The sequence below is a fragment of the Anabrus simplex genome, chromosome 1 (assembly GCF_040414725.1).
Source record: "Anabrus simplex isolate iqAnaSimp1 chromosome 1, ASM4041472v1, whole genome shotgun sequence".
NCBI classification, from domain to species: Eukaryota; Metazoa; Arthropoda; class Insecta; order Orthoptera; family Tettigoniidae; genus Anabrus; species Anabrus simplex.
The window spans coordinates 273816586-273833527 of record NC_090265.1 but is presented as its reverse complement, the minus strand read 5'-3'; the positions used below and the strand labels follow the sequence as shown (position 1 = coordinate 273833527).

The 16942-nt window shown below is 36.0% G+C and overlaps 1 protein-coding gene and 1 long non-coding RNA gene across 5 annotated transcripts in view; one reads left to right on the top strand and one right to left on the bottom strand.

The window, feature by feature from the left end:
* The window catches only part of nbs (nibrin), a 294050-nt gene that overhangs the window by 83711 nt on the left and 193397 nt on the right, over window positions 1-16942 (top strand). For all 4 annotated transcript variants that reach the window (XM_067159644.2, XM_067159652.2, XM_067159661.2 and 1 more), the window contains one exon: window positions 7990-8149. In XM_067159644.2, coding sequence (XP_067015745.2) covers window positions 7990-8149 — 160 coding nt within the window. The remainder of the gene's footprint in view (window positions 1-7989; window positions 8150-16942) is intronic.
* Window positions 1-16942, bottom strand: part of LOC136886829 (uncharacterized) — a 116103-nt gene that overhangs the window by 77816 nt on the left and 21345 nt on the right. The gene's annotated exons all lie outside the window — the stretch shown is intronic.

The following is a 16942-nucleotide window of genomic DNA, read 5'->3' as shown; positions in this document are numbered from 1 at the left end:
TCTGGTCAGATCTCCTGAAGCTGTATTCATCTTTACCACACAAGCATCACAGTCTTTCGTAGGATACATAGATGCCACTTGTTCCACAGGCCAGTCGATTCTTTGCTTGTTGTCATCTCTGATGAGTACTTCTCCTCCCAGGTGAATCTGGTTCTGACCAACTGTCTTATCCCACTGTTGCAAAAGTTGACCCAAATACTCTAGCCTGAACCTCTTCCTTAGTGCCTCTGTCAGGTCTTGTAGGTACTGATACCTCCTGGAGAAGATGGTTCTCTTGGTATAGTCGAGATCTGGCACTCCCGTCTTTTGAATGTCTTGCAGAAATGCTGCTGGTGTTAATGCCACTAAATCTTCTGAATCTTTTGATAAATAGCTTAGGGGTCAAGAGTTGACAACAGCCTCAGTCTGTAAGGACGGTCAACATTTTCACATAGTTCAGAGATGCACTGCCGAAGGCACGATGTAACAATCCCTTTGAGGGCATGCTCAAAATTCAGATATTGATTTGGACAAAACAAATTCAAAATTAACTGCTCTTTAACTGGTGCAGGTGAAGATAACTATTGGAACCTTCTTCGCACAGTTTAAATGTAAAGGCCTGCCAAGTTGACTCCAACCACCTTAGACACAGCGGCCTGTCTCACTTGATTTTCGGCAAAAGGTGCTGATTCAATTTATTTTCCTCACACTGATTCTTCTACATCTAACAATGTCAAAAGAACCTTGTGAAATAGTTCTCCTTCCCTTGAGAATCCAGAACCGAACACATAGAAGGGACAGAAGAATGTCTTATGTGCTCTTCCAGAATTAACATGGCAACCGGTTCATGATTTAAAGCAATGTGATAGGGGCTTTAGATGCTTTATCATCGCACCTCTGTGTTATCCTGGTCTTCGATTCAAATAAAACCTTCATCTTCAAATACACATAAAAGGCATTGAAATCGGATTTCCTTGATTCACTTTGTACCAATTTCAACAGTTTCCGTTAAGCTCTCTTTACTTCAGGAACAGATAGGTCAGCCAAAGAATGTATTATCTTCTTTAGGTTTGATGTTGTGCAGAAACCTCAGCATCCATGACACCATTCTCACTATTTTACAATGCTTAGAGAAGTTTTTATTTTGCTATTTGTTTTATGTTGCACCGACACAGATAACGGACCATTTATATTGGTATTACAGATAGGTCTTATGGCGACGAACTTGTAGAAGTAACAGAGATACCATCCCTCTCAGTCTTCTAAATTTACTATTGTACCGACAATTCCTTTTCTTCTTTCTTTACAGACTTCATTTTCATTATGAGACAGATTATGTGGGGCCACCAGTCTTTGCTAAGTTTCAGCTATGTTGGGCACTCCCACCATCTATTTTCCAACAACTATGTTTCAGTGTATCTTCTTTAAGGAAGGTGTGCAGGATTTTCTGTTTGCAACATGATTTCAACAAGTTGAATCAGAAAGCGTTCCTTATTTCCTTCACTTGATTTGCCACAAATGCCCTGCATGTATCACTCTTCTTCATCCATCAAAGTGCAGTTCATGAATCTGTCGAATGATATGTTGTTATACACTATTGAGATTCTTCCACCGTTTTGATACTTTAATTTTGCCTTTTGGCAAATTTTTTATTTATATGTCAACAGTACATGTTTCGTTCCTTATTTAGGAACATCCTCAGCTGTTATAGTGGCTTAGGTGAATGGTTAAGATTTTAAACACATAGATTTACAAATACATTGATTCACTTAAAAACTAAATATGAATTAAGATAGATTATATTAAAAACAATGTGGGGTTAGTGTGTTACTGGTATGAGAGCAGATGATTACATGGTTGATTGACTTAAAACTATTCATTAGAATAGTTGTTCAAAAAAATTTTTCACTTTGTTAAATAAAAAGTCTGTATGCAATTAAAATTAAAAAAAAATGTTTAACTTCATAACATTGTTCGAATTGTTGAAAGTTTTTCTTCCTTTCCTTCCAGGTAAGTTGTTGTATGTTGTGTGCTTGCTTATAGTGCTTTTGATTGAGTCTAATGTGGAAACTTTGGAGCTGATTGCTGATCTTTTAATTTGGAGGGAGCCTCGTTTCAAATTTCTGAAATGAAATAAAATACGGTAGTGGGAATTTGTTCGAAAGCATGTGTCTTTGCGTAATAATAGAATGTATAAAAAAGTTCCTTTACCTTGCTATAGCTGAATTCCGATTCTACTGTGACCCTGGAGGGACGTTTGATGCTACTTTGCGTCTGGTGAAGTAATGGTGTGTGTATTCCGTTGTATGCTCCTCCCTACGGGGAGGTGGGGCTGCGGAGAGGGGAGGGGGCATGTCGGTTACAGTCACGGCATCAACTTTGGGAGGGCTGGGTAGAGGGGATGTACAAAATGGCGGAGGCTCTGTCTTGTTTATCCTTCTACTATTTGTATTGTGTTTTTTGCCTAATGCTTCGAGACTTGATAATGTCCCTTCGAATAAAGGGTTTCTATTATCAATAGTTTCATTGAGGTTATTGTCTTGATTACTTTTTTGGTCTAAATAAATATATAGATTTTCTAAAGTATTAAGGAGAGCTCCTTTGTTTATTTTATGTAATATAGTTAAGTCCTGCTCTATGGTTGTAAATTGATGTCCCGTTAAACTCATGTGCTGGCCCATCGCAGAAATTTTTTAATGTCTTTCGGCATTGACATGTTCTTGGTATCTTACAGTAAAACTGCGCCCAGTTTGTCCGACATAACTTTTTTTACATTGATGGCACTTTTATTTATAAACCCCTTATTCAGAGTGTTTGTTTTTACCTAGGGAATTGACACTGTTGTGATTAAAAAATTTTTGCTTTGTGTTGTTGCTGGTTGAAAATGCGATCTTATAATTATGTTTTCTGAATAAATTGGTTACTGTGTATAGGTTGGGGTTGTAGAATGTGAACTTAGCGTATTTGTCTTTCTTTTTTGTTTCGGGTGTTAGATTGGTTTGTAATTTTTGTTTGAATTTGCCAATTATTTTGTTTATTATCTTTGGTTTGAAACCGTTATATTGGGCTTGTTTGCGAATAAAGAGCAGTTCTTCAACGCAGTATATAAGGCTGGGAGAATTCCATCTCCCTTAGGAGGCTTGGTGAAGCCTTTCTGTAGGAAATGACACACAAATTCACCACAGTGCTGCTACCTTGCTGGTGTGGCAGGGGACTGCCAAAACCTAAGGGAGATTACCCAAACAGAAAATCCTCTACAGTGTTAGGCCTTGGAACCTTCATTATCCTCACACTTAATGGTAAGTGCAAAAGAATTGTAGACTTTGTGGACAGACGCACACTCGGGAATTTAGAGTACAGTGAGACAAAATGAAAAGGTTCAGAAAAGAAAACCTTACAAAATATATATATTATACTGGAGTGGGAACCCTAATGAAGCCAGAAATGGACTTGCTTTCATTCTCCACAAAGATGATGTGTTAGAGTACTTTGGGGCGAAGTCTGAATTCGATAACAGACAACAGGTTTAAGATCAAGAATAATAAAACACTTATTGTAGCAGGGGTACGCAGTGGAAAACAAGCCCAGAGGGATCCGGCATGTAAAGAGTGGTAGCAATGTGTGAAATTAAAAGAAAGTTTCAATAGTAACAAAACCCTTACTTCAATATATATATTAAATAACGTCCTGACTGACTGACCAACCGACCATTGCCGAGCCAAAACTACTGGATATAAAGAAATGAAATTTTGAGGATACATTTATATTTCAATGTAGGTGCTCACTAAGAGAGGATTTTTGGATATTCCTTGGCTAAGGAAGAGGATTATTGAGCAAGGTAAGCTATGTGCCAAAGTGATTCACCTGGCGGTGAGTGTATTGGTAACTATAATGTACTTGGTCAGATTTCAGCATTGGCTTGACGTTGACGAAGGCATTATAGGGCACAATACTTGATGAAGATACTTCAGAAGGAACTGGAGATACTGACTGAATTATTTGCGTATCTTGTATCAGATATCTACAGACTGTTTGCATGAACAACAGAAATGAGAGGAATTTGTTTCTAGTGTTCTTTTGATGAAGCCTAAATGTATTGAAGAGGGCACATTGTAAAATAAAAAAATAAAACCTTTTTGGGCCACTTCACTGTTTTCCTCATGAATGGATACATTGCAAGGTACTGATCAGCACTATCCACTCCATGCATGTGTGGGTTATAATCAGCAATACATTCCGGCTTCATTGCAGGTTTTCCAAATCTACCTTTTGGTGCTTCCATCATTTCTACTGAATGCATTGTTGAAATCATTGTTATGACCCTCTTGTCTATCCATGAAAGAAGAAGAACCTCGCCATCTCTAATAAAAGTCATTTCTCCCCTCTTCAGACTTTTCTGTCATTCCCTGACTTCTTTAGGGACCCCCCCTGTTTTGCCGTATTGTTCCACAAACAGTAGTGTTGCGCTCAGGCAACTCCTTAGCCAAACCTACACTGTTATAAAAATTATCCATATATACTGCGTAACCCTGGTCAAGGTAGGGATTCAGTAATTCCAACACTGTGTCTCTGAGTGAAATTCCACTTCCTTCATAAATTTTGAGAGTGCAAATATATCCTGAACTAGACTCGCACACCATCCTGACTAAAATGCCGTACTTAGTAAGTTTTCCAGGATTGTAGACTTGAAATTTCAAACGCCCTCGCCAAGCTAGCTTCCCCTCATCCAATGCAATCTTTTTGCCTGGAGTGTATACGGTTGAAAATTTATTGCTCAATATTTCCAAAATAGGTCTAATTTTATACAGCCTATCTGTACTATCGGCATAATGATTACTGCCACTGAAGTGAAGAAATGAAAGAATATAAAGGAAGCGTGTTCGGAACATTGTTTTAGAAACTATCGGAGTCTGAAAAACAGGGTCGTCGGTCCAGTACATTTTTATATCAGGCTTTTGGACTATACCTGTGATGAACATCAACCCTAAAAACTTTTTCAACTCAGAGACATCAATTGGTTTCCAGGATTGCATAATCAAATTCTTTATGAAAGGCCAGGGCGCCGCACTTATCATGTGACTCGCGTATAGATTCGTCTGCTCACACCCGTACTGATAAAATTCGTCATTCATGAAAATACTCACATAACTCATAATATCCTGCTCATTTTCTATTTGAACGTTTAGCCCTGAATTCCCTGTAAATGGTGGAACAGGTGGACAGTAACTAGGATGATATGCATCAGGCACTTCACTTTCCTCTATAGGCCTATCGTATTCGGGAATCGGAATTTCCTCGTCACTCTCACTTTCACTATCTGAGTCTATTTCAGGAATAAGTTCATCACCAGAATCATCATTGTGAACAATATCTAACAGTTCTTCTTCCGTAAGAAACTTTGTTTTATAAGCCATTATACTACACTCAGTAAGAACGACACGCACTGCATTGGAATCTCAAGTACCGACTTGACGCGCGAGGAAGTGCTGAGACTTTCCAGCTAAAACTGCCGAGATAAACATGAGCCCACTCAACGCGAGGGTTATCTCAACAAGGTCTAACTTCCTGTTACAACCAGTAACGCTGACTAAGGTGTAAGAATGCATAGATGATGAATAAAAATAGCATTGCTTCGCCTGGAAAAAAAACATCTTACTCCATCCACGGCCCGCAGCATAGGAGCAAGCTTAAATGTCTTACGCCGTCCACGGTCCGCAGTGAGTTAATATACTCTTTAAGCACCCTGGGCACATACAGCTTAAGAAATGCTGCTGCACAACATACATTTAATGGGATGGAACAGAAATGAAGGATTATGATTATTATGTTAATGGTTCCAGGATGTGAAATGTGCATGTTTTAAGGCCCGGTTTGTAGGTTCATATCTAAGAAACAAGACTACCACACTTTGCTCACCTTTTAACATCAACTACGGCAAAATACATGCATAACATCAACTATTTGTTCCCTTTAGATTATCAACAGAGGTGCAAATTTCAACAAACCACATTTTAAAAATTGAAATTTCCATGTCAACGTTACGTACAATTTTCTCAGAAGATATTACTTTAAGAATAGTCACTCTTTTGGTTCACGTTAATAACACTAGTACAGCTGAAGTTCATTATGACAAGAATTCATAATTGCAATAAACTTACTTGGTATAGCAGATTGTCATTATATCCTATTTTCTGTAAAATTCAGAAAAAATACAAAATATACAAATGTAAAAAGAAAAATTAAAGCTAGTATGAGCCAACAATCAGTTTGTTCAAAACTGATCTTTTCCATTCAGTGGCTTATGAATTAGTTGCAGTATATAATTCCAATACTTTGTGAACACACATGTTAAGTTTCATTCTTAAAACTTTCAGAGGCTTTTATGGTGAACTTTTCAATTTTTTTACTTCCAACAGCATCACCTAACTTAATTTTCTGTGCATATGTTATGAAAGCATGTTTCAAGCCCCTGTGGAGTAATGATAACCTTTTCGCTATAAATTTACGTGGGAACAGCATTTCTGAAATTCAACCAGGTGTGAGAGTATATAACCTAACCTCTGAAATCATTGATGCACCTTGCTGTATCTTGAGAAGTATCACGTACTTATTAAATTTCACCAGGCTGAGTGGCTCAGGCTGTTGAGGCGCTGACCTTCTGACCCCAACCTGCAGATTAGATCCTGGCTCAGTCCGGCGGTATTTGAAGGTGCTCAAATACGTCGGCCTCATGTCGGTAGATTTACTGGCACGTAAAAGAACTCCTTCAGGACAAAATTCTGGCACCTTGGCATCTCCAAAAGCCGAAAAAGTAGTTAGAGGGACGTAAAGCCAATAACATTATTATTGTTTAATTGTTTAATTATTGTTTATTATTGTTTAATTTCAGTACCTGGTATTAAAATTAAGGGGTCATTTACTTCAGCCTTTATTTCTGTTGCTGTTGGACATATTATTTATACACTTAATGCACAAACAAGTTCTTCCCTTTCGCCTCGAACTTCATTGTTTGTTTTTACACCTGTCGAAGTCATCAATCAACAGGTGTTGTTAATTTATTCATTTTTTATTTATTGCAGCCAATTGCCATACAACAAAGAGAAGGATAATACTGTAAATAATGGTCATATGATATTTCCGTATTATTTTTTGTCAGTTCAGAACCTTTTGAGAGATGTAGTTCACATTTTACATTTTATAGTGTGGTATCTCGAGCATGTCTTTCTACATAGCGAGCACACACAATCTCTACATGGCTTGTGAGAAGTTTTGCGCAACAACACTTGAAGTAGAATCCATGTACTGTGAATCTGATTAAAAGGTGCCTTTGTTCATAATTTGGTCCTTTTTAGTCTTGACTGAGCATGTCGTCTGTGCTGTGTAAGTCTATTTGAATTTCATTTTTCTTTTCCTGGTGTTCACAGACATTTTCATAAGTCACTGTAGATGGTAGTGGCAGTTCTATTCTCATATCTTCCAGGAGTATCATCTTCCTGGTTAGTTTGTAAACAAATCTTGATGGGGTTAATTTTAAGAATGTCACACTTACTTTTTCAGTATCTTTCATATTGCTTTTGTTTAGGTATTGCCAAATGATGTGCAGTCTGTAGGTAAGCATAGGAATGATTTTGACTTGAAAATGTTTTAGTGCTGTCTGTAAAGATATTTCGGGAAGGTGCTTATTGTCATTCATCATAATAACATGAAACATAATAAGACAAGGATAGATTTAACATTTTCATACCCTGCCACCTTCATGTAGATTGACTTTTCCCTTCAGTTCTAGTTCTAAATCGGTTTCTTCTCGGCCTCCAAGAAGGTTGGCTCTGCATTCTTTGTGTATGCTCTAATCCTGTTCCTATCTTTCCATCTTTGATTTATTCTACACAACATATATGTGAAAGATAATATAATTCACACACAGTTTTAATTGACTTCAGTACAGTAACCTGCTTATCTTTCTAACTTTCTATTCTGTATTTTTGATAATATAAATTTTATTTATCCTAGATTAGTTCATGAGCCAATGGTAGTTGTCATGTCAACTTTAACTGGGACACAGAAGAAGGAGGTACGAGACATTGTTGGAAAATTAGGAGGCCATATTGTCAGTTGCTGGAAAACCAACTGTACTCATCTGACTATGAGCACGTTCACCATGACTGTAAAGGTATGGTTTGGAAAAACAAAATTCCTAGTATTCTTTTAGAATGTTAATCATTCCTAAAAGGTAATTTGATCATTCCATAGTAAATGTCATCGAGTAGGACATGTCAGTGACATTTTACTCACATTTAAAAATAACACTTTGATAATACTTGTGTTTATGTATTTCATAAGTGAATATATGACCCTCATTAACAAGGTGTGCTTCACAGGTGGAGTTGGCATGTGTACCTCATTAATATACCATTGTATCTCATAGTGAGTATCTTACTCCCATTGAGACCTTCCTTAACAGCAATTAATCCATCACCCTCCTTTGCACTTCTTTTCGTGTTTACCTAATCTAGATCGTCCTAACTCAAAAATATTTTTCTTCCCCTATTTTTGTCAGATCTGCAGCATTGGTATTAGCATCAGGATGCCCCCCTTCAAATGTTAAACATTTCATGAGAACACTCAAGAAATTTTGATATCTTTGTTGTTGATAAAGTTTATAGAATACCTTTTTTTTTTCCTAGTCACACTATACTCCAACCTAATAATCACCTTCATGAGCAGTTTTTAACTCCATTTATAGTGTGTATTTCATATGAAGTGTCTTCCTAACTTTTGCCACTTTCTTTGTTACCAGCTCTAGCTTACTTACCTCAATTTTTGTAGTTTCTGTCTGCCAAAATGATAATAACTAAACTTATGCCATAATGGTCCACCTTATCGATACAATATTATGCAATGTTTACATTACATTTTAAATCTAGGAACTAGTTTTGGCCTTAGCTGGCCATCATCAGTCATAATACAAAAATGTACAAACACACACAAATTATGTTAAAAGGTATTAAAAGCATCTGGAATGAACTATGTACACAACACACAAAATATAAGATGAAATGAAAATAACGCTCTAAAATCCTTAGATGTGTTGCACATGTTAAAATGTTTCATTAGTGCTTCCTGTTAAAATATCTTGAAAACGTACAGGATGGGTATAATAAATTCCCTAGAAAAAGTTCAAAGAATAGTGATGCGTTTCATAACCGGGAATATCATTAATTGGGAAAGTCTTGAATCTAGAAGAACTTAGTTCGCCTGTGTGGTCTTTATAAGAGTTATACGGGAAGGGCTGCCTGGAATAGAATTAGGAATATGTTGTAACTCTCCTCATACTTATCGATAAATGATCATAAGCATAAAATTAGGGCCAGAAACCAGCATACAGACATTGGCAAGTTTTCCTTCGTTAACAGGACCATAAGGGATTGGAAAAAATTACCTGCAGCAGTCTTTGATAGATTCCCTTCCGGTATCAAGTCATTTAAGAAGGCCATTAGTGCTAGTGTAAAGTGAAAAGTAAAAGTTATCAATTATGGACACTGATTTTGTGATTTTCTGCTTGGTTTAGATTGTGAAACTAGGAGTTTTTTCTTCTGGTATTCTCTTTCCAGGGAATTGTTTGTTGTACTCATCTTGTTGTTGTTGTTGGGTAATTACCTATGTTTTTAACTTTATTATCACTTGTAATGTTAAGCTAGTAGTAAGTTCAACCTATAGTATTGTACGCTGTAGTGTTAAGCACTGGGAAATAAGTTTTGTGCGCATTTGTATATGATGATGATGGATTTAGAATTTTAAACTTAAACTAGTAGTATTTCGTGTAATATTTTTTTTTTCAGGGATTTGCTTGTTGTACTGTTCTTGTATGGTAATTATGTTTTTAACATTACCATGTTAACATAGTAATGTTAAACTAGTAGTAAGCTGAACCTATAGTATTGTAATTCGTAGTGTTAAGTACTTGAAATACTTAAGTTGTGTGTGAATTTGTATATGATGATGCTGGATTTAGAATGTCAAACTATTAGTAACTCATGTAATATTTTCTTTCCATGGATTTGCTTGTTGTACTCTTGTTGTTTGCTTGTGTGTTTGTTTGTTTGTTGTTGTTGGGTAATTATGTTCACTTTACTTTATTATTACATTAGCTGTTACCCACAGCTTCGCTCGCGAGGATTTGGTAAGTTGATAAAAATTAATTGTTAGTACTGCACTAAGATATTATCTGAAAATCCCTAAAGTAAAAATTTCACCAAAAAATTGCATTTCATTTACCCCGGAACCTCTTTGTAAACCACGTTTGTGGCATTGCCTTTTGGGACTATGATGACCAGGTTACTGGCAGAGGTAAATCTGGAACATGCGACATGGAACTCTACATGTGAGAAACAGTCCTCTTTTAAGTAAAAAAAAAAAAGAAAAAAAAGAAAAGAAAAAAAAAAGGGTTTCTTTATTCCTAAAGGGGATTCTAAATGATTTTCATGTCTGTAATATCTTAGTTTATGAGATATAAGTGTCCTCATAAAGAGAATTCAGCTCCTTCTTCACTTATTTTCGATTTCCAGCTTAAGTTGATTTTCCAAAAACAAAAAGTACGTGTTTCTTTATTTTTAAAGGGGATTACAAATACCAATTTTCACATCTGTAACATGTTAAGTTTATGAGATATACTGTAGATATACTCATTTTAAAAACTGTTCCACTCCTTGGCTGAGTGGTCAGCGTTGAGACCTTTGGTTCACAGGGTTCCGGGTTCGATTCTGAGCTGGGTCGGAGATTTTAATCGCGTATGATTAATTCATCTGGCTTGGGGACAGGTTGTTTGTGCTTGTCCCAACACTCTCCTCTTCATATTCACTCAACACACCACATTACCAACCACAACAGGAACACGCAATAGTTATTACATCCCTACACACGGGGTTCGCATCAGGAAGGGCATCCTGCCGTAAAACAGGGTCAAATCCACATGTGCAATACAGTTTGCACCAGCGACCCCACAGGTGTGGGAAAAGCGGTAGGAGAAGAAGGTACTCATTTCAAAAATTCACCCGCTTTTTTTATTTCACCCCCTTAAGTGGATTTTCAAAAAAAGTGAGTTAATTTATTTTTTGAAAGAGATTCCAAGTAGCGGTTTTAACGTCTGTAACATCTTCAGTTTCTGATATATATTTATCCTCATATAAAGAATTCAACACCTTCTACACTTCTTTTCACACCCGCCCTCACCCCTTAAGTGGATTTTCTGGAAAAAAAATTATTTTATTTTTAAAGGAGATTCCAAATACCAATTTTCATGTCTGTAACATGTTAGGTTTTTGTGATATATTGTAGGTAATCTCGCTGCTGTAAGAATACTGGAGCTGACGTTGCCGGGGTTACAGCAGTTCATTTCTTTATCAAATTCCTAGAGCAGGGGTAGTGTGGTGCTAATATCTCAATAACAGTTGGTTTTAGGGCCTTAAAACATAGTTTTTGGGTCTGTAGGGCTTATCGAGTTTTGTTCTTTGCATCAAGGGGCTTAAAATGAGCTTTGTCTCGTCCTTGTACGACAAAATCGATATTTCGCCTATATTAGCCTAGTATTTTTATATCCTCCCCTCGAATTGTTTTGAAAATAAAATATAGCCTATAGAACTCAGGGATAATGTATCTTTCTATTAGTGAAAGAATTTTTAGAATCGGTCTAGTAGTTCCTGAGATTAGCCATTACATACAAACAAACTTTATCTCTTTATATATTAGTATAGATTACTGTAAGTGACCATTGTCACCGGGATATTTCCCATGTACAATGTATTTGTTAATGATAATAATAAAACCAAAACCATCCCCAAGATACACAAGACAGGCGTCCCCATTCGCCCAATCATTAACTATAGACAGAGTCCTTTATATGAAGTGTCATAATTCAATCAAAGGTTTTTAAGAAGAAACTATCGTTTTTGTCTAATAAATTCATTGAAACACTAAAAAATTGATCACTAAATCTAAAAAGTTTAATATTCAATCCAATCATTCTCTTCATTCCTTCGATTTTGTGAACATGTATCGTAGTATACACATTTGCAAGGTATACTACCCAATCATTCAAAAATATTTAAGTAAATACATCAGCCTAAGTATATCAGAAATACACAGGATTTCATGTCTATCCTTAGATTAGTTATGAACAACAATTATTTTACTTTTGATAACGTTATTTATCAACAAGAAGGATTGGCTATGGGATCTCCGGCCTCAGGTATCTTGACTGAGATTTACTTGGAGTTTTTGGAAAATACCAAAATTGATAATAATAATAAATTGGACAACTTCCTTTTCTGGCAAAGATATGTAGATTTATTTATTTATTGTATGATGAATGTATGTACATATATATATAGTTTCAGGATAAATGTGTATAGTCACAAGTCCGTACAATACTACAACTCTAGGTCTAGTATTTTGACCCAATCAACTGCTTCATCTGACGTGCGGTGAATGTGCATTAGCGTTTCTTTCAAAACTCGAATTGGGCATTCATCGACGATGTGTTAATTTTGAATGAGAGCATAACAGATGCTGCTACCACTCTCATTAATCTAAATAACATTAATATGAATATAAAATTCACACTTGAATCCAAAATTGGATAGAAAATTTTTTTAGACTTAACTATTATCAGGCACCCAGGCTCCTTTAAGATATAAGATTTTCAGAAAACCTACCCAAACAGTCACTACAATCCATCAAGATTCTTCACACCCTCAAATTCACAAACGAGCAGTATAAAACAGCATGGTGTACCGAGCCTTCAATGTTCCAATGTCAAAAAGAGACCTCAAAAATGAGTTGGACACTATTTTTAATATTTTTAAATCTAATGGGTACAGCAGTTTCTTTATTATTTATTATTATTATTTACATATTTTACGCCCACATTGGAGCACTGAAATCAATACATTTGAGTTAATTTCTTCTTCTTCTTCTCCCAGAACTTTTTCATCCTCTCCGACCTGGAAGCCCTTTGTGTGTCCGATATAGTATATTGTTTCCGTTCAACTGCTTTTAGTTTGAGACTTATGCTTTTGTTCTTCAAAATCCTCTTCTCTTTTCTGTCTTTGATTTGTTGCCGAGTTATACCCAATTCTTCCAAATCGTCCTGAACTTCTTTGAACCAATTATTATTGATTTTATTCTTCAAAAAGTAATCGAATAGTTGTTTCAATATCCTGGTGTCTGCTAATCTTGATATGTGACAGAAAAAGGAAATTCTTCTTTTACGCATTGTAGATATTATTGATTCACATTCACGATAGACAATGTTGTTAGGCAACAATCTCCACTGTCCATCAACTTGGTGTTTTTTATTAATAATTGTTCTAAGAATTCTTCTCTCAGTTTTCTGTAATTTGTCTGTTGTAGATTTTACATTTAATTTGAATAAAGTTTCACTAGCATAGGTTGCCTCTGGTTTAACTATGGAATTATAGTGTTTCAGCTTAGCGTTTATCGAAAGAGATTTTTTTTTATAGGTTGGCCAGGTAAGTCTTTGTGCTTGTTTAAATTTAGTTGTTCTGTGTTCTATTGCTTCTTTTTCATTTGTGTTCCATGTTATTATTTCCCCAAGATATTTGAATTTCTGAACAATTTTAATCTCTTTATTACTGTTCAGCTGAATAACTGGTAAATCAACTTTAAAAGTTGGCATCATTTCTGTTTTTTCAAATGAAATTTGTAATCCCATTTTTTTAGCTATAATTTCTAGTTGTTCAATTTGAAATTTAGCCTCTTCTATTGTATTTGCAAGTAATGCTAAATCGTCCGCAAAAGCAAGGCAGTTGAGTTTAATATTTCTACCGATCTTGATAGTTGGTTGGCATTTCTTGTTCCATTCACGCATAACCTTCTCCAATGCACAATTAAATAACAATGGTGAAAGTCCGTCTCCTTGTCGAAGTCCAGTTCTTATAGTGAATGATTCTGATAATTCACCTCTAAATTTAACTTTTGCCTTCGTATTTTTAAAAGTCATATTAATGAGGTTAACAAGTTTTTGATGTAAGCCAAATTCTTTAAGGCTTTTTAATAATGAGTCACGATGAATACTGTCGTATGCTTTTTTAAAATCTACAAACGTGATGACCAGACCCTTACTTCGAACTCTTTGGTGCTTCATTATCCATTTTAAACTAATGATTTGATCTGGACAGCTTCTACCTGGTCGAAATCCTCCCTGATATTCTCCAAGTTCTTGGTCGAGTTGTTCTTGGATTCTTGTGTATATAATCTTGGATAAAATCTTGTATGTAATATCAAGTAAGGATATCCCCCGATAATTATTTGGATCGGAGCGATCACCTTTCTTGTGCAGCGGGTGGATTATCGCTGTATTCCATTCCTCAGGAAGCTTCTCCGTGTTCCAAATATCAATGATGTATTTATGTAGGTTTTGAATAGTCTGATCATTAGCATTCTTCCATATTTCTGCTACTATTTGATTCTCTCCTGCTGCTTTGTAGTTTTTAAGTGCATTAATTGCCGTTTTCACTTCATTGTAAACTGGTGGTATAATCTTTTGTAATGGAGTTTTATTTTTTGGGTTAGGATCAAATTCTAAATGTTCCACAGGATCCTCACAATTAAGTAACTCTTTAAAGTATTCTGCAAGAATGTTAGCATTATCCTGATTATTGTGTGCCATTTTACCATTTTTATTTCTTAACATAAGTGTGGGAGGGGTAAATTTAGATTGATATTGCTTGAATGTTTTGTAATAGTCTCTTGTTTTATGCTGATTGAATGTTTCTTCTATAGTGCTAAGCATTTCCTTTTGATAATTCCTTTTAATTGTCCTAATTTCTTTAGCTGTTTGTCTTCTGGCATTAATTAGTTCTTCTCGAGATTTTTCCGTTTTCCTCTGTTGATCATTTATCCATGCCTTGTGTCTTGCTTGAATTGCTTTGTCACATTCCTCGTTCCACCACGCATGTTTCTTTCTCCTTTTGATTGGGGCAATTTCTTCAGCTATGGTTTTAAGTTTGTTGATCATTGTCTCTAATTTGTCATTTAAAGGTGTTTTGGATCTCTCTAAATATATTTTATTATTTATTAAGTAACTGGGATCATAATTTCTCCTTGCTTTGAGATGATTATGTTTGTGTTTCCTTTTTGGTGTTAACTTGATTTTTATTTTTGAGATATAATGATCCGAGTCAATGTCTACCCCACGGAGGACTCTGACATTATAAATTTCTTTATGATAATCTTTATCCATGGCAACATGATCAATCTGAAACTCTCCCAATTTTACGTTAGGGCATTTCCATGTCATAAGTTTATGTGGTCGCCTCATGAATCTGGTGGTTTCCAAAACGAGTCTATGATCTGCACAAAGTTCAATTAATCTTTGGCCATTTTTGTTCGTTAATTTATGAGCAGTTTCTTTATTGAAAGGATAATCAATAAACGTAAATATTGCCCCTCACCTAGGGTTACCAGATGACAACAGCTTGAAAGCAGGACTTTTGAGTTCAAAAAGCAGGACAAAACCAGGACAGCATTAAAATGGCTTAATTTTTTTTTAAAAAACCATTTATTTAGCGTACCTTATTCATATTGCTGGGCCAGAAGTGAAGTCTAAAAAGCAGAAATGTCACTGACACCTTATTCATGTTGATTGTACTTATCAGAGCTACTTATTTTATTCAGCAACTCCTTATTTTCTTTTAAATAGTCATAAAACTGGTTACAAGTGAAGTCTTTCATGTTAAATTTCAGTGACACCAATCATTTCACAGAGTCAGCACTTAACCTATTTCTTTCTTTGGCCCACTGTCATTTATTAAAGAAAAAGATTCATTCTTTGTTGGCATTATGTGCAGGAATTGCAAAATACACTTCTGCCAATTTCAGTAGCGCGGAAGAACATGTAATATTGACACTATTTAGAAAACCAGTCCATTTTTTATGGACTGGTTCCTTCAGGAAATTTTCATTCTGCTTTTGCACTTCAACATACTTTTGAAGATTTACAAATTGGTCAAATAATCTAACATCATCAATGTGTACACCTTTAGCACTAAGATATTTAACAGTATCTTCAAGGTCAGTCCAGTTGAAATCTGAAGTTAAGGTGGTTGTAACCATTTTCCAAGATACTCCAGGCATGCATTATACAGGGTGAAGCGTAATTCGCGCACTCGGACGTCGCAGCGCGACTCCTCACATGCCAGCAATAAAAAAATGTCTCTTACAAAATTTCGTCTTGCGAGTATATCCGGCAGAAAAACGACGTTGAAGAGTAACAATCTGGCAACACTGTAACCACATGTAGGGTAACTAACTCTGTCAGCGGACGTTAGTCGTACTGTACAGTTGGTGCAGTGGATAGAGTTTTGGGTTAGCATGCAGGAGGTCGAGTGGTCGATCCTGGGTTGAGGCGTGTGTTTTTTTTTATTTCGTAAATGTAGTCCAGGTGGTATGGTATCTGGCATCTTAATCGTCAACAGCGATTGCAGCGGGTCCTCTAGAAACCATTTGCACTTACATACTACGATCCTAGAAATGGACGAACAATCGTTTTCATTGGTCAGCTTTGAAAGGCGCCCTTTCCACGTCGTGGGCGTGAATTTATTCGCACCACTTCATCTACTAGATGTGTAACCTGTTTGTTTCAGCTGTCTATTTCTTATTAGTCTAACCAGGTATTTGTTGTTTCAGCGTTACAAAATGTTGTAAATGTAGGATACATGTGACCTCAGAAACGGTGTCTTACTGTATTACAGTAGCTAATGTCAGATGGAAATTAGCAAATAAAAAATGCTCCTCAACCCAGGATCGAACCATCGACCTCCTGCATGCCAACCAAAAACTCTACCCACTGCACCAACTGTACGGCACGACGAGAACATGCTGACAGTGGTAGTTACCCTACATATGGTTACAGTGTTGCCAGATTGCTGCTCTTCAACGTCCGTTT